Source organism: Chelonoidis abingdonii, chromosome 11 (assembly GCF_003597395.2).
Source record: "Chelonoidis abingdonii isolate Lonesome George chromosome 11, CheloAbing_2.0, whole genome shotgun sequence".
Lineage (NCBI taxonomy): Eukaryota > Metazoa > Chordata > Testudines > Testudinidae > Chelonoidis > Chelonoidis abingdonii.
The window spans coordinates 48,468,173-48,485,685 of NC_133779.1; the positions used below are offsets into that span (position 1 = coordinate 48,468,173).

Sequence of the window (17,513 nt, forward strand, 5' to 3'; positions counted from 1 at the left end):
CCCCCACCCTCATAAGGGTAGAAACTTTCCATGATGATCTCAAGGCAGTTTTGATCACTGTGCTCGAAGAAAAACAACTTAATAGCAGGAGCCTGGGGCTAAAAAATAAAACTGCAAGAGTTGGCATCAATGCCTCTAGCAGAGCTAGGATTGTGGGACTCCTAACACCTGTTCCCATGGAAGGGGGCATTGTGCGTGGAGAAGGGCAGTGGCTGGCTGAGCATCTGTTAGGGGAGGAGGCAGCTGAGGGGAGAGTACAAAGGAACCGAACCAGCCCATGTTGTGCTGTCCATTACGGGGCGTGGCCTTCTCTCCCGATTGACACACGATTTCACCAATAGGAACAGCGCTGCCGCCTCAGCCAATCGGAAAAGCGGGGGCGGGACTGCCCGAGCGCTTGAAGATTTCTTGGCGGTTCAAGATGGCGGCGGCAGCGGGCGGCGAGGGCCCGGCGCGGGCGGAGGGCGAGGGGGCCACTGGTGGCTTCTCTTCCCTGCCAGCCCAGGAGGAAGAGCCGGGCCGCGGGCAGCTCTTCAACACCGTAGTGGACGCTTTCCTGGAGAAACTAGTGGCCGCTGGCAGGTGAGGGGACAGCATCTCGCGAGAACGGTGGAGCGGGAAGTCTCGTGAGAGGTGAGAAAGGGGCGGGGAGAGTCTCGCGAGATTTGGGAGGAAATCACGCGAGACTTGTGGATTGGTCTCTATAGTTGGCCAGATTCTTGTTTCTCTCTCCATGTGCTGTTGGAGCCCAGTGGCAGAGCTCTGGACACCCGAGTGATGGGTACGTGTACAGCTAGCTGTAAAGCCTTTTGGGAGAAGGGAATGTTGCCTCCAGTCTAGCTCCCGATCTCCATCTGAGCAGTAATGTCAATACACCTGCCCAGCCCCTTATCTAGTACCTAGTGACTTGCCCCCCACATCCAGTAAAGAACATCGGATCAGATTTTTTTAAAAATTCTAATTTCAAGCACTAATTGTGCAAAGGGCCCAGGTATTGTGAAACTGTGGGTAAACTGATGCCATGAATATAATTCTGGGGGGGAGGCAGTGCCTTACACAAGCAGCATCTGATAACTTTCATACAGCTGTCTTGTATTTCCTTGAAGTGTGGGGGCCACCCTAGGTTTTAAGACCTAGCAAAGCAAGTACCTGCCCCACTCTGTTCCTGCCACCTCATTAATAACTCATGGACCAGATGCCCTGTTGTGGGGGAAAAAGTCACCATTTGTCTAGATCCACCCCTCCCAAACACGTTTGGTGGTAAGTGCAGACCAACATCTGTCGCTTCATCCTGTTTCCCTCATCTCCCACAAGATCCTGCCATGGATTCAGCTGCTCACACAGCAGTTCCACCTGGGGAGAAGATTAAACCGACTTCTAGTCTATATCTCTCCAACACTGTTCCTGGTTGCAAATTCAGCGACAAGTGCAGATGACAGAGAAGGCCCCAGCCTCCCTTTCTGCCTACTTAGCCATTCACGGAATCACCCATTCTGTCCTGTCTGTGGCTTATTGTAGTAAGAACTAGTTTTACTGTATCTCCTTATACACCAAAGGATTCCAGAGTGCTTTCCTGATTGCAATTGCCATGCACCATCAGCGCAGCTTGACAAAGGAAAATGAAGGAAAACCTGTCTGATTTAACCAAATTCTGCCTTTAGTTATACCACTGCAATCCTGCTGATTTCAGAGGGGGTGTGTAGAAGTCACTGAGTGCAGAATTTGGCCCTTTACAGGTGACTGTGAATAGAGATTTTGTTCTGTTCTTTTGAACACAACAAAACCTTTGTCAATTGGTGTTCTTTTGTTAAACCAATCAGTATACAGATGTGTAAGGATCAGTTGTGCATATGGTTTGTTAACTATGGACAATTTTACAGAATATTTTTTATTTCCATTTTGTTGTCTTCTGACATAAACATGAGTCTTCAATCAGGCTTTTACAGTCTTGTAACTCTGTAATTTCCAGTGTATGGTATTTTGAACCACTTGTCTGGTTTGCATTTTTTTCCTCCTTCTTTTGCACAGTTACCAGAGGTTTGCAAACTGCTACCATCGCTTCTATAAACTCCAGCCTGAAATGACCAGAAGTATTTATGATCAGTTTATATCCCAACTGCAAACTTCCATTCAGGTAAGAACAATCAGAGCAGATCTTTGCTTTTATATCTATATCTTCTTTCCCCTTTTTTGATGATTTAAACAAAAAATACATTTGTACCCAACAGGTTCAGAAATTAAAACAAGCTTGTTTATATTTAAAGTCGAACTGCAGATGTTTAGCTGAGAATTAAAGACTTTTTTGTAACATCCCAAAAGGTCTATGGGGAAATGTAATACTTTGGATGTTGCAGCATTTTTCATCTAAAGGTCTTGGAAAATTTTACAAATATTATTGAATCAAGCTCATGTCAACCCTGTGAGACAGATGTCTTACTCATTTTACAGATGGGTAAATTTTTATAGACAAGGCACAGAACAGCTAACTTGCTTCAGATCTAACTTCTAATCACTAGGTGGTGCTCCTGAAACTGCAAAGCTGTGTGCTTCAATTTAGTGTGCTATGATCATTTGTTCCCTCAGATCCTAAGCGAGTTTTCAACTAATATACCCCTTCCCTGTCCCCCCCTTTTGATGGTCTTTCCCCAGTGCCTATCTGTACTGGTGGGGGAAATTGTCCTGATCCCTGTCTGTTTCATGACTGCCTGCAGAGTTCTAAATAGCTTCCCTGAAAACTGACAAGACTGGGACAATTTTCATTCTTCTGTTGTTTGGGAAAGCTATGAGCAGCAGCAAATGCACTGGAGCTGACTACAAACTGAGGAAGTACAGTTTCCTGTTCCGAAGGACATCTAGAGGAGAAGGTCCTTGCACCCATAGTGGGAAGGGCCAAGCAGAGAGGTCCATGCATTGTACTTCCATTTTTTATCGTTCTTGAATCCCTGGTGGTTTTCCTCTGCAGGAGGAGATTCATGAGATAAAGAAGGAAGGGAATCTTGAGGAACTCTTTGCCTCGATGGATAGAATTATGGAGGAAGCAAAGAATCGGGAGGAGCCCGCGTGGTAGGCAGTGCTCTGCTTGGCATGTTGGAAGTATGGTTGTGCTGCTTTATTGCAGACCTGTTCCTTTGAGTCTTAAAGAGATCAAATTGACCCTTGAGCAGCACTTTAAGCCCCATGGGAAGTGAAGTGGGGCATAGATCTTGGGATGGCTCTCTGGATGGAGTGACTTTCACCCAAAGGTGAATGGCAGAGGGGATTTTTTTAAATCCTACTATGGTATCTGGACAGGAAATTGATTTCCAAAGTGCACCTTCCACTTAATTGTGTCTATTTGAATCTCTGACTCAGTCATCTAGTTGGACTTCTGTCTGTGCTAGAATCACATGTTCTGGGCCATGTCCATAGAGTTGGAGGGGAAGTAAAGTCTTGTGCTGAATGTTACTCTGAACCATGGCTGCTTGGGGTGTCCTGATTGATGCATAGCCCTTGGGGCACCTTGGGCACTGGTAATGCTGGGAGTCGCATTGTGTTGTCTTTCAAAGGCAGGCTGGATAGTGTTTTTGCCAATAATATATGTAGCTTTTTGTGTTGGAGGGTGGGTATGTGTGTTAATCAAATCTCCTGCTTCAGGGCATCATCTGATTGCATGAGTGTTAGGAAGGATTTCTCCCCCTCCCCCCAACATCATGGCACAGTGAGACCGGTTCATTGTGGGGTGGGTTCGCCTTGCTCTAAATATTACACGTTCCAATTAAAGCACTTAAGTCTAGCACCATGCAAAGGCGGCGCATCCTAGTCCTCACAACACCATCCCTGTCACTTCCAGGCGTCCCAGTGGGATCCCAGAAGAAGATATTCATAGCGCCATGGTGCCATACCTCCTGAAGCACCAGACGTACCTGCGTAGAGCCCTGAAAGAAAAGGAAGAGGAGAACAGGAAACTGGCAGAGTCAGTCTTGGCTGGACGGGAGAGAATCTCAGAGATGCAGCAGCAGATAGAAAATCGCAAGCAAGCATGGCAGGTAAAATCTCCATTCCAGCCAGCCCCCAAATCAAGGAAACTGAGCGAGAGTGTCCCAGTCTCCCCAGTTAGAATAGACAATGGCTGTGCTGGGATGGAAAGTTCCAAGAATGCTAGCTGCAACCAAGCTGCCCTCAACTGCAGAATTTGCTTATGTGCACAAATCCCAAGGCTCCAATCTAGCTTCATTGTGTTGCATCTGTTGCTGCTCTGATTAATTGCTTATCAGCTAATTGCATAATGCTGTTAATTGCCTACATCCCACAGTGAAGTCCCAATGTATAATCATGCCTCTTCCGTGGAGAGTTAGGAAACCCATCAGATTTTGCTTATTCATGTAACTTTTTTAACAGCTGTTAGGACATGCAGAAAGAGGGGATAGATGAGTCTGTCCCTGTAATGGCAAGAAGAACGTGGAAAACGTCATCTAGTGTCATATACAGCTGTTCAGACCCCTACGGCCAAACTTTTCACCAGGGCTGCTTTTTCACGTGCTCTTAGAACCACATTTTTCAAAGAGCTGCCCCAATGGATGTTGAGCTCTTTGGAAATCTGGCCCTTGGTGTCTTAGTGGAAGCAGCTGGATGCTGAGCATTTAAAACAAATTTGGCCCTTATCTAGATACCTAAGTGGATGATGAACTCTCTGGAAACGTCGGCCCTAAATGTATAACTTCACTCATGTGCATTTGCGATGGGGTGGGAGTTAGTCCTGCATCTGTGCTCAGAAGCAGAGTGTTTTGCCTAGGACAGTGTTTGTACATGTGCAGTTCCTTCCTGTATGTGGCCTTGTTCCTAGACCAATGCATCTGAACAATGCATGAGCTGTATTCTGCCCATGCTGTCAGCACTGTTGCACTGTCCTGTCTCCACGTGTGGAAACAATGCTCCTTTTTGCGTCGGTGCTGCATTTGTTTCCTGAACAGTGGGATCTGTGGTGGAGAAAGTCTTTACCATTTTTTTTTTTCCTTTTATCCAGGCAGTTAGTAAAGAACAGAGAGAACTAATCATGATGTTCCAGGAGCCTGAATGAGGAGGCAGGGGAAGATTTTGCAGGAGTTTCATGTATGGGGTTTCTGTTCATTGGTGAAGCCCTGCAGATCTTTTCGGAAGTGGGATTCTCTGTTCATTTACCACTCAATATCCACTCAAATTGTGCTGAAAACTTGACTTGTCAAGAGCTTTTGTGTTCATTTGTCAGACAAAAAGGAGGGAACTGTTTACACCACCTTGTGGAAAATTGGGCGTTCTGAAACAGTCATGAGACATAATTGATCAAAATGCATTGAAATGAGTGACTGCACCAGGGTTTTAGGAGAATCACCAGTAACCCCCGATTCCCAACTAAGCTCAGCAGGAAGGAAGATCTCACACAGGTTTTGAAAGCTGTAGCAGATCAGTGCATTCACACTGCGTTCTTTTAAAAGCTTTACCAAACAGAGGACTCTCTCTTTTTCCGAATTTAAATGAATGTAGAGTTTTTATACTGATCACTCTTATAACCACTCATGGGATGTCAGGAGTATAATAGAGCCAATCATAGCTACCTTATGCAGCAAGTAACACACAGCTACATTTGAAGGAAAAAAACAAATACCAAAACTTCAGCTCATGGTGTTTCTGTCACTGGAACAGTCTGTAGCTGTCAAGGCAAGTGACCATCTAAAGCAGTGAGAGAGATGTTACCCCCCATAGTCTATGAATAACTTGTACATAGTTACTTAGAATGGTGTTTTGACATAATAAAACTTGGTTTAATAATCTTAACTCCTACTACTTTTTTTTTTTTTAAGTGCCTTCGAGCAAGAAAAATAAACCTGTACTTAGTAGTATCTGCTCTAACCCATTATTATGTGATTAATTTCCATCTGTTGTCTTCTTTGCAGAAATTTATCAGGAACGTTTTGCCAAAACAAACACACAAGGTATTCTGGGAGTTTTGTCTTCCAAGAGCCTAGATTCTCTGTTGCGCTGTTGTCATTTAGACCTGTGCAGTTGCAGTTGGGTGTGAAATGCACCATTCTGACTTAGTGCAGAGTGGGCATGAAGCCTTATGAACATGGATCTAATGAAGTGGGTTTTAGCCCACGAAAGCTAATGCCCAAATAAATGTTAGTCTCTGAGGTGCCACAAGGTGCCTCCTCGTTCTTTTTGCCCCCCATTAGCTAGGGACACAGCAGCACATCAGTAAAAAGGGACTTGCCCCAGATTGCACAGGGTTGGTAGAGTGTGAGTAAAATCCAGCTGTGCTGGTGCCCAGTGCCTGCTTGAACCACGGTGTTCAAGCTAACAGTGAGGTTTAAAACACAGGACTGGGATTCAGGAGATCTGAACTCAGGTCGGGCTCTGCTACATAGCTCCTGTGTAACCGGGGGCAAGTCACTAAGATGCTTTTTTAAATGTTACTCTGTCTCTCTGGCCCAGATCCTAACTCCCATTTGTTTCTGTGGGAGTTAGGAGCCTAAATACCTTTCAGGATCTGGACTCGTCTGCCATCATTCTCCATCCATAAAATGGGGAGAATGATCTGTCTTCTCTCTTTAGACTGGGAGCTCTTCAGGGCGGGGCTTATCTCCCTGCATTACTGTACAGGGAGAGAGAGATGCTGGTTGGGACCCCTACAGGTTGCGATCAGATAAATGATGTTCAGATTAAGTTCGTGAATGATTTCCTAGGCAAGTTCTGGCAGACGTCAGGCTTGCTAGTATCTTGGGTTATGCCCCAACCTAGCAAAGCCTTTTCCTGCCTGATGTTTCTGGGGACTTAAGAACTGACACTTCTAACTAAAAGCCACTATTGAAGTGTTATGCAAAAAGGGCAGCTGATCCCTGTGCAGCACCCAACTCTGAATGCTGAAAATGGAGGCAATGGATTTACTGTACCCAAATGTCAGTTCCTTGAGAGGTGAGTCACAGCCTTGGAGGCTGACCAAATGAGGTATATTTTTCTTCTCCTGTAAACAGAGCTTGCCTTGCTGCATTATAATCTAAACAAACTGGGCCTGCAAACCCCTTGTTCTTGGCTTGGACTTTGTGCACTTGGCCCAAGTGATCTGTGGTTTATGGCTTTGTTTGACAGCCTCTGGCCGCCTTAAGCTACCCACAGCATCTTTCTCCCACCTCAAAGTCTAGGGTCCTCCTCCAGACAAAGTGAGGGTTGGAAGTGGTTAGGATCTGGAAGTGGAACATGGGCCTGAGGGGTGCTGGCGATTCAAAACAAACTGCTTTCTATTCCAAGCCAGCCATGAACTCAAAGCCCTCTCATTGCAACTGTGCACAGGCTGAGGGGGTGGGTAGTTGGGTTTAAACACCCCTGCACGTTAGCTCCAGGGGGCATAAGTAAGGAGGTTGATGAGCAAAGAGTTCCTCCTTACTGCAGAACATCACCCTGATTAAGGTCTAAAACATACCCAAGCCATCTCACTCCATGCCAGGCCCATCAACAAAGAGCTTAAAACTAAACACGTCAGCTAAGCCCCATGTCCTAACATGGCCCTGAGAACACCACCCCAGCCTGCCGTTATCTGCAGGAATTTTTCCAGTCCACGCTGTTACCTTCCTTGTCCACATGTCCCAAGCACATTTCACGCATCTCCCGTGCTGCTCACTAGAAATGAGTCAGTAACTGTTCATTTAAGGTGGGATTTTCCAAAAGCGCTTATGTGACTTAGGCCTGGTCTGTACGGAAAAACTAGATTGACTGAGCTACGCATGCAGGGCTGTGAAAAACTTCACACCCTTACATGACGTGTTTACGTCAGCCTGACCCTGAATGTAGACATGGCTAGGTTGCTGGAAGAACATATCCGCATTTCCCATTGAAAGGCAGCCTTAATGCTTCATGTTCAGCCCTTCTGTCTATGCTGAGCTGAGAATTGCCTGAAGCTGTGCAGTTAATCCACCAGTGAACTCAGTAGGGCTAAGCAATGCCCTTGGGCCACAATACCAATTTAGCAGTAGGGCTCCAAGCACTTTGCCAAGGCAGGTCGAGAGTCCCATTTTACAAATGGGAAGAGTGAGGCACAGAGAGGTGGGGCTGTGAGTTGCCCAAGGTCACCCAGTAGGCCAGTGGCAGAGCTGCAGCTAGAAGCTAGGTCTCCTGATCTGGTGCCCCTCTGAAGGCGGTGAAACCCGCCCTCTGCTCAAACCATAACAGCCCCTCCCTCCCCGCCCCCCCCGAGTGAGAAGCGATCAGCTAAATGCAATGGGGGGGGGTGAATTAAAAGGGGACAGAAAAGGGGGAGGGCAAAACTACAAGGAGAGTGAGACAGAAGTGGACACTGACCGGATGCTCCCCACCCCCCACACATTTTGAGACAATGTTCAGGGAGCTGGTGGGTGCTGGCACCCTGGGCCTCTGCCTGGTGCGTCATGAGTGAGTGAGGCACACAGGCCCATGGCCACAATGCGCCTCTTGCTTGCCTTCTGCGGGGTCTAGAACAGGCCTTGCTGGCCAGTGACCTGCAGTGGGCACTGGAGCAAAAGGTGTTGGGTTGGCGGCTGTGAGAACCAGCATGCTCCATCTGCAGAAGTGCAAGCTCTCCCCAGACCTGTGTGCTCCAACCCTGCCTACCCGGGCTAAGCCGGTCTCCCTGGGTCCTCCAGTCCTGGGCCTGGCCACCGAGGCCAGTCTGTGCCAATTGCAACTCTTGTGCAGAGGGCCACTTTGATCCCTGCAGCTGCTCCTCAGCCTTGCTGCTAGGGGCACCATGGCCCCTGCATGGTGAATGTGGCATAGAGCCGCTTGCCCGCTTTTGCATCGCTTCCTTGAAAGGGTTCAACCAGAGACTGGGGTGAGCGGCACTGCGCCGTGTTTCCTCTCCAGGGTTTGGAGGCCATCCCGGGGCTGGAGCTCAGGAAATGAGCTTAAATGACAGGATGCACCAGGGAAGGAACGGGCACCAAATTGCAAGGCAAAAAAATTACATCTTAAGAGGCCTGGACACGCACGAAGAGGAAACCCCCGATGGGCCGTGGCAGACAACATCCGCAGCGTGGCAGCAATTACAGGCCGCAAGCGCGTCACCTAGCAGGGGCCCCTGCTGCTGAGCCTGCCCCTAAGAGCTCCAGGTCAGCGCTGCCTTGTGGTCAGTGGGGAAGCTCCCGAGTCTCACCTGTGACCGAGGGAGAGGGGACGCAGGTGCGTTTGCCTAAGGTCAGCGCTCAACCCCTGTGCTGTACCGAAATGGAGCTGCTAAGCCGGGGCTACGTGTGTGCCTGGATTCAGGCCCTCTCCAGCCATACAAGCGGTTGACAAACCAGGCTATTTAGAGAAAATGCTGCGACTCGCATCCAGCTCCCCATTGAGCCAGGCCCTGCTTCCAGAGCAGTGAGCGAGGCAGAGGCAGCATACAGGTGGGGAAACTGAGGCAGGGGACCATGCTATGGCCACGGTCACCTGAACAAGCCAGACCCCAGCTCACTGGCATCACAGCCCAATATTTTCTCTCTCTCACACAGACAAAAATCCTGCGACTGGCTTAAAAACTAACCTACTTGAGGTTTTTTTTGTTTTCAACTTTTTGAAGGCAGCAGTCATGGTCATAGCAAGCGTTAGTATCTCAGTTCCAAGCTTTTCTCCAACACCATAAAGGTGAGAAACTGCTTGTATGGTTAAAAAAAGGCAGGCTGTGCTTGGCACATAACTAGGTGACACCAAGCGCTGGCCCTTTAAGACAACACCAAATATCGTGAGCTTGGTGATACAAAAAAAAAATCTCAGCAATTGGCAACACTGCATTAGCTTTGTTATATCTGCGTGGGCTGCGCTTAGTCCCCTGGATGAAGAGCCTGAGTGAGGGGAAAGTTATTTGCTCCCAATAATCTGTGCCCGTTCTTGGGTTTCCTGGCTGCTAGGCCTCTGCGCAGCCAGCTGTCTGGGTGCTCAGTGAGCAGCAAAAAAGAAGTGCAAGCCGTGGACTCTATACAAAGAGCGCTTTTCACCGAGCCGTTGGTTGGACCTCAGCATTAAGTAGATGTTAATAGAAGACGCAGGTCTCACGCTTCATCTGCAGTGAGCAGTGTGGGGCGGGGGGCGGGGGGGGGGGGAGGTGGCCACCAAACCACCTTTCCTCCTCCCAGCTCATTGGAGCTGAACAAGTTCCCCCAGCATGCTGTTTCGACCACCCTCGGCCTGCTTTAAGTCATGGGTGCCAGTGAGTGGAGGGCTCACAAAGAGCAAGCAGCTGGGCTCGCTCTGGTCCCACGTCTCGCTGGCGAGTCATCAGAAGTGAATGCAATGGCGTAAATGGCACCTTCACACTCCACACCAGTCATCATAACGGTAACTCAGTAATGCTTGGAGGGAATTTATTGCAACAGAATAAACTTCAAAAGCAGACTCCACAAGAGAGACTGCTAAACTCGAATTAATACGCAAATTAGATAATACTCAGGCTTAAACAGAGACTGGGAATGGCTGGGTCATTACACTAATTGAATCTATTTCCCTATGTTAAGTTCTCCTCACACCGTCTATGGGTCAGCTTAATGATCACTTCAAAAGTTTTTTTTTTTTTCTCCTGCTGATGATACCTCATCTCAATTGATTAGACTCTTCCAGTTGGTAAGCATACTTCCACCTTTTCATGTCCTCTGTATGTACAAATGAGAGGAGATTTGTCTGCGTGTTCCATTCTGTGCATCCGAAGAAGTGAGTTGTAGCTCACAAACGCTCATGCTGAAATAAATTTGTTAGTCTCTAAGATGCCACAAGTACTCCTGTTCTTTTTGCAGATACAGACTAACATGGCTGCTACTCTGAAACCTATCGTTATGACAGGATCCTAATGTCCCCCTACCTCCAAATACCCTTGCACTTTAGGAAGGTTGGGAGCTAGTGCCGAGCATCACGGCTCCAGCCTGTCTCTGCATTTGACAATGCTCCTGAGCCCCTCCCCGGTTCTTCCCCTGCAGCCCACACGGGCCCCGTTGGCCCTGAGAACGCAGGGTTGTTTTCCACCCCAGGGGTGCCTGAAACCACAATTGCCATCTGGGTTTGGCAGCCTCGCGCTCAGACGGATGGGCTCCAAATAGATCTGGCAGCAGGGCCAGGCCCCTCCCCGCCTGTGGTCGAAGCTGGAGGGGCGGGATGAGCGGGGATGTGGCCCTTTACCCAGACAGACCAGGGTTAGCAGCAGGGTATAAATGGTGGCCTGTGAGCCACGGGCTACAACAGGCATCAGCAGAGCATCCTACAAGAGCTAGACAAGAGCAACCAGAGAAACCGGCTGCCACCATGAAGACCCTCACCCTGGTGACTTTGCTGGCACTGGTAACCCTGTGCCTGTGCCGTGGAGGTAAGATGGGGACAGGGGGCTGCTAGATGCATTAACTGGGTATTTTCTACCAGCAGGCTGCTACGCTGCTGATTCTCCCTGTGACTGATGTTAGTGGAGCTGCTTAAAATCTCAACCCTCCCATTCCCTGGTACAGGAGCACACATAGGAGATTGGGGCTGGGGGCATGCTGGCATCTCATTCGCTGTGTAACGACGGAGCAAATCACTGTGCTGCCCTCTGCCGCAGTTTCCCTATTTGTGCCAGGGGAATGACTAGGCTGCTCTAGCTGGCTGGGGGGAATTTATGTCAATCAGGGACTTGGCGAGCTTTGCTTCCAGGAGCAATAGATTCGCAAAGTGTCATGCATGGGAGTCACTAGCAAGAGGCCCGCTCCAAACCCAGCAGCTGTTTGGCATTTCCTCCCCACTGAGCTCTGTCACCTTTACCATCCCGCGCTATCCGGCCAGCTCTGCACAACCCTGGCAGGAGACGGGCAGCTCACTGGGGAAGGGAGTGTATGATTTCTGACCCCATCTCTCTTGGTGCCTTGCAGGCTCGGATCATTCCAACAGCGCTAACGACTCACCCAGCTCTGAAGGTGAGGCCCAGCCCTGCGTGTGAGCCAGCTTTGCTGCCTGCTGTTCAGGGAGCCTTCACGGACGCCTTGGCCCCTGGCTAAATGCAAGAGCCCTGCTCTAGGCAGTATGAACATGGGTGTAGAGCGGGGGACTGGGAGTCAGGACTCCTGGGTTCTCTTCCCAACTCAGTTTGTGGAAGGGCGGGGTCCAGGGGCTAGAGCAGAGGGGACAGGGACTCAGGACTCCTGGGTTCCTTTCCCAGCTCAGGGTGGGGAGCGGGGTCCAGGCAAGGGCCGCAGGACTCCTGGGTGCTAATTCTGGCCCTAGGACAACCAGGGTGGAGGATTTGTCCTGTTCTACAGAGCCGCAGCTGCTCTGTGGCCGGGATCTCCGCCTAAGCCGTGCAGGGCAGCTACGGGGCAGTCCCGTTACCGCAATGCTGGGCCTTCCGGAGCAATTCTCCTCACGCCTCCTTTACTTTCCACCCTTGCAGCGTTCGTCTCCAAACAGGACAGCGCCGAGGTGGTGAGGAGAAACAAGCGGAACTACGTCTACAGCAGGTGAGGCCCACGGGCGTGTGCTCAACCCCCAGCCTGCTGCTGGCGCTGGGGTCCCCTTGCAAAGGCAGCAGTGGGGTGGGGGGGTGTTGACAGGCTCAGCCCAGCTGAAGTTCTCACCAGGCCCCTGTTACCATAGGAACCCTACAGTCCTTCACTGATTCATCCTCCCTGGTGCACCCGGACCCTCCTGTTCTCGCTGTCGGCCCCTACGGCTGAAATACTTTGCTCTAATCTGGGGGGCTAGCTGGGAGGGGTGGCCTGTGAGACTCCCAACACCCCTGGATCCATCCCAAGCCTCAAAGGGCTCAAGGCATCTCATTCCCTACTCAGGAGCTGGGCCTAAGTGACTTGCCAATGGTCACACAGGGAGGCTGTAGCAAAGCAGAGAACGGAACCCCTCTCCCTTAAGGTCCAGGCTAGTGCGCTAACCACTGGGCAAGCCTTCCTGTACCTGGGGCTTGTCTGTTATCAGCCAAAGCCCCTCTGGAGGCGACAGCAGCACGCCCAGCACTCTAGGGCACGGAGCTATTTCCACTACAGGCTCCTGTGGTATAGTTAATACAATAAACCAGACTGCGACCCTGCCTGCTTTTTGGACATAAAAAATTCCAGGCTGTTTTTCTGGCAGGGCCCAGGAGCCCTGCTCACATCCTGGTAACGCCCAGGCATCGCTCTGCTTCAAAGTCGTCTTCATTAGAACTGGATCCGTGAATTCCTCACTCTCTGCCCTAAAGTGTGGCCTAGCGTTGCTGCTGCTGTCACCCTAGAGGTGGCTGCATGTCAGCCCCAGAGAACTCAATCCTGTGCACCATTCCCAAGGGCTGTTTGGGGTGGAACACGGCAGCTGTTTAACAGCCCCCAGGAACGGCGCCCAGGATTAAAAGCGGCCACATTCCACCCCAGAGGTGGGTCCAGTCCCAAGACAGGTGCACTGATCCTTGCATGTTGGCTGATTATACATCAGCCCCGTAAAGCCCTTGGAGAACTTTCTATCAATCATTAACCCACCTTATTCACACGCAGCTTCTATGATCTCATCCACGACCCTCTGGAGGGCAAGCGTGAGATCTGCGAGCTCAACCCCGACTGCGACGAGTTGGCTGATCACATTGGCTTCCAGGAGGCTTACAGACGATACTATGGGCCCGTCTAGAGCTTCCTGGCCCAGAGATCCACCCGAGTCAATCACAGCGCCGGGGAGAGAGAAAGACCACAGCAGGGAGCAGAGAGATCTTCTGTCCCAGGCTGATGTTTGTAACTGTGTGTTAAACGTACAAGCTTTATGTTCCCTAAGCTACCAGGCCAGCCCTGCTCCTTGTACTGAGCCCAGAGCACTTGCGCTTGTATCTATAACGCCATACTGGCTGTTTCCTTTACAGGCCAGGTGCATAGCGCTGTTTTTATGCTATGGAATGTTTCTTTAATGATGTCTGAGAAAATAAACTTGAGGAACAGCGCTGCTGTCTGAGTTATTGGGCTGAACGAAGACAAGAGGGATGGGCCAGCGGATTGGGGTGCTATGGTGGGACTTGGGAGCCCGGCGTTCAATTGCCAGCTCTGTGCAACCCCTTTGTGCCTCAGTTTCCCCATCTTTAAAAAGACCATAATACTGCTCTATGTCACAGTGCTGAAACTGTTTGAGCGAGGCACTCATACCAAGGGATTAGCTAGCTTGCCTTGTGAACATATGTGGTAGTGCCCGGCACCCTGGCTGAACACCCAACAAAAAGACCATCCTCGCCCTGAACCTGTTAGAAACTAAGTACAATCTGCAAAGCAGAACCGGGGACCTGACTCTGGGCTCAGAGACCTCAGCTAGAGCAGCCGGGCTAATGGGAAAACAGGCTATTCCATAGGTAAGAAGCTGAAGCTCAACTTCACAGAGTTGCTGGCTCATGTCCCCTCCTGCTCCTTACTCTCCCCCACACCTTTGCTTCCTTTGTTTGGGCACAGAGGTGAGTTTAGCTCACCACCACCCCAGCTCCCTGCAGGGTTCTAGGTTCCAGCCCCCCAGCTGCTGCTGAGGGTGGAGCTCAGTGTACGTCACTGCTCTTGATACGGTGACCAGACAGCAAGTGTGAAAAATTGGGATGGGGGTGGGGGGTAATAGGAGCCCATGTAAGAAAGAGACCCAAAAATAGGGACTGTCCCTATAAAATCAGGACATCTGGTCACCCTAGACCCTGATGGATTCAACCTCCTGGCTTCCCCAGAGAGTCCAGTAGGGCAAGGCTTTCAAAACCTGAGAAAACAACCTGCAGCAGAGGTGGTCACAGAACTTGGGCGTCCTGATTTCCAGCCCTTCCTGCTCCGATCAGAGAATCACGCTCCCTGGCAGAGCCGGGAATCAAACCCAGGAGGCCCAGCTTCCAGTCCCCTCTTCTTGAGCTTAAGTGAGAGGAATGAAAGGAATGTAATAGAAGTCACCGCTGCTTTCAAGGCACTGCTGGCTGGGGAAAGGAGTGTTAACAGAAAGCACAGCTTCAAAGCAAAGGTTTGTGGTAGTCGAAGGAATTGACTGGCCCTTCCTCTTTGAGGCAAGCAGCCAGGCTCCTCTCACGCGCACTGACCCCTCAGAGAGGGAAAACGACACCACGAACGAAGCAGTTTTTGTTCCAGAGTTTATTCCAGTTTTGATTTAAAGCTGTTTATGCCACACACACGCAGGCCACTAAAAACCAAGCAACCCCCCGAGTGGACACAGCACAGTCAATCCAAGGGGCTGTCCTGGACGGACGGACACAGAGACAGGCAGGTTTGCTCCCTGCCCAATGGCGGGAATATTAATAATCCATCTCAGCAGCAGCTCTCAACCCACTAATTGACAAAGGATGGCAGCAGCCAACTTCCAACAGCCAGCGTGTCCCCTCAAGTGGGGTGGAAATTCATGCAACCTTATCGCCCCGTAAGTGCCACTCAAACCTCGTTGAAAGATAGAAATGGAGACACTGCAGATCAATCCCTTCAGGCCTAGAACTGAGGGGGGCAGCTCCCTACGCCACATTCCCCACCCGATTTCCCCGGGAGACTGTCCCACAGCACAGAGGTATTGGGTTGGATGCCTTTAAATAGGGTGTGGGCCTTCTAATTCAGAAGCCAACAGCAGCAGCAGGCCTGGCATGTTTGCATAGAGACAGTGATGGTGCGTTCCCCAGGGGTTTAAACATAACCTTATGTAGAGAACAAAGAAACAAGCCAGTGTCCCAGGAAGGCCCGTGAGAGGGCTTGCAATCGATTTAAAGGGACACCACTCCATTCCCAGACACCACACCCAGCAGTCACTGTCAAAGCTGGTCCTGATATTTACATATCTGGGTCTGATCACATCAGCCAGCTTCTGTGCTCTGGTCCAGGCCTTTCGTTCAGGGTTAGTTGCATACACTATGCCCAGGAAGCACACGGCGTATAAATCTAAGTTAAGTCAATGGGAGTGGGTATTTCCTAGACACTGGCTCAAATCTTTCCCTTCCAAAGACGGGTTTTGATTCGGGGCTTCCTTCCCCAAAGCAATAGGCCAGAACTAACACCCCCACCATCACTACCTACAATAAACAGGGAGAAAAATACAGAACGCACTGGGATCGAATGAGTTCTCACTTTCAGCACGTTAGAAAATAGCAAAGAAGTTGCTTTAGGAAACACAGACTCAACCCCACAAAATGCAGGAAGACGGAGAAGACGACAGCTCCGGGTTGTCTAATACCCGCCCTTATAAAGGGCTTTCCATCCATGGGTCTCAAAGCCCTTTCTAAAGTAGGCTGACAGCTATTATCCCCATTTTATCAGTGGGGAAACTGAGGCACAAGAAGGACTGCCTTCTCTTGGGTCACGTGCTGAGCCACATAAAGAGCCCAGCTCTCCTGATTCCCCATCCATAGCTTTATCTCCTCGGCCACATGGCCAAGCGATTCTCCAGTCTTGAGTTTAAAAGCAGAACCTCAGGCGAGATCCCGTCAAGCACAGAGCGATCTCAGAGAGGAGCCGTTCGTTCTACTCCACAGAAAAACCTCCCTCCAGCCTCGATCCCGGTGAAGGGTGAATAATCCTTAGCTAGGGGGGCTTCAGAGATTCACAGGATCGGGGCCTCTACACAGAGACATAACTACACCTGGGACTATGAGCTTCACATATCAACGCACGGCCCCGCGCTTGGGCCATTCCTTCTATAGAGGCACAGAGCAATACAGTCTTGTGCCACAGCAAGTCAGCAACAGCACCATCAAGGGACTAGAACAGGAGACTCCTGACCCCTCCTCGGATCTCCTGCTCTGACCACTAGATCTCATTCTCACCTGGAGCTGGAACGACAACGTCCTGGCGGACGGATGGACAGTCAGACCAACCCACGCCCACAGTGTTCCAGATCTAACCCCCAGATAACCACTTCCCTGGATTCAGGAGGCGAGGGGACAGCCAGCTGGTCCGACTGATTCTACACCATGAAGGCTGCTGTGGCGCCAACATGCAGGGCAGCTAAATCGAGGACTCCTCCTCTGTGAGAAATAACTGAGGCGCAGCAGAGCTCACTGTACAGATCGTTGTGTCTGTTGCTGCTGCTGGCAGGATTCTAGCTACAGAGAAAGAAGGGGGGGAAAAGCTAATCTGACAAGCAGGTGCGTGTCTTGGGAGCCAGTCTACACATGGGTGAATAGCAGGAGCATAGCAGAATCGCAGGCAGCCCCTTGCAGCACACAAGATCTTTAATGCTGTAAATCTACCCCTGGCTACACTGGCTTTGTGCAGACATTTACCTGTATTCCAGGTGCTCCTGAGGAACACAGGATAACCAGAGGGGGACCTGGGTTCTTTAAGAGGCAAAGGTGAATTGTTACCGCAGTAGAAAATGCCGGGGTGCCAAACTACAACCTATGCCCCATTCTCAGCTGGTGTTCATCAGCAGAACTCCACTGCTGTCAATGGAGCAATGCTAGTTAACACCAGCTGAGGATTGAGTCCAGCCTCTGGGTAAACGGAGGCCGATGTAGGACAGAAGGCGCCAAGGCTTCTCCAAACATAGCCTGGATTGCAGGGGTGGGGGGACGACATGCTGCCTGTCATTGAAACAGACAATCA

The 17,513-nt window shown here is 50.2% G+C and overlaps 2 protein-coding genes across 2 annotated transcripts; both read left to right on the forward strand.

The window, feature by feature from the left end:
- Positions 1-404: 404 nt before the first annotated feature.
- On the forward strand, positions 405-5,869 carry PMF1 (polyamine modulated factor 1). The gene is made up of 5 exons (XM_032792144.2): positions 405-582; positions 2,029-2,134; positions 2,963-3,063; positions 3,830-4,025; positions 5,003-5,869. The coding sequence occupies exons 1-5, from the start codon at positions 422-424 to the stop codon at positions 5,054-5,056; spliced, it is 618 nt and encodes a 205-aa protein (XP_032648035.1). The 5' UTR covers positions 405-421; the 3' UTR covers positions 5,057-5,869.
- Positions 5,870-10,474: 4,605 nt separating this feature from the next.
- BGLAP (bone gamma-carboxyglutamate protein) lies at positions 10,475-14,035 on the forward strand. Its single transcript, XM_032792145.2, has 4 exons — positions 10,475-11,320; positions 11,856-11,900; positions 12,374-12,440; positions 13,464-14,035. The coding sequence occupies exons 1-4, from the start codon at positions 11,113-11,115 to the stop codon at positions 13,591-13,593; spliced, it is 450 nt and encodes a 149-aa protein (XP_032648036.1). The 5' UTR covers positions 10,475-11,112; the 3' UTR covers positions 13,594-14,035.
- Positions 14,036-17,513: the final 3,478 nt, after the last annotated feature.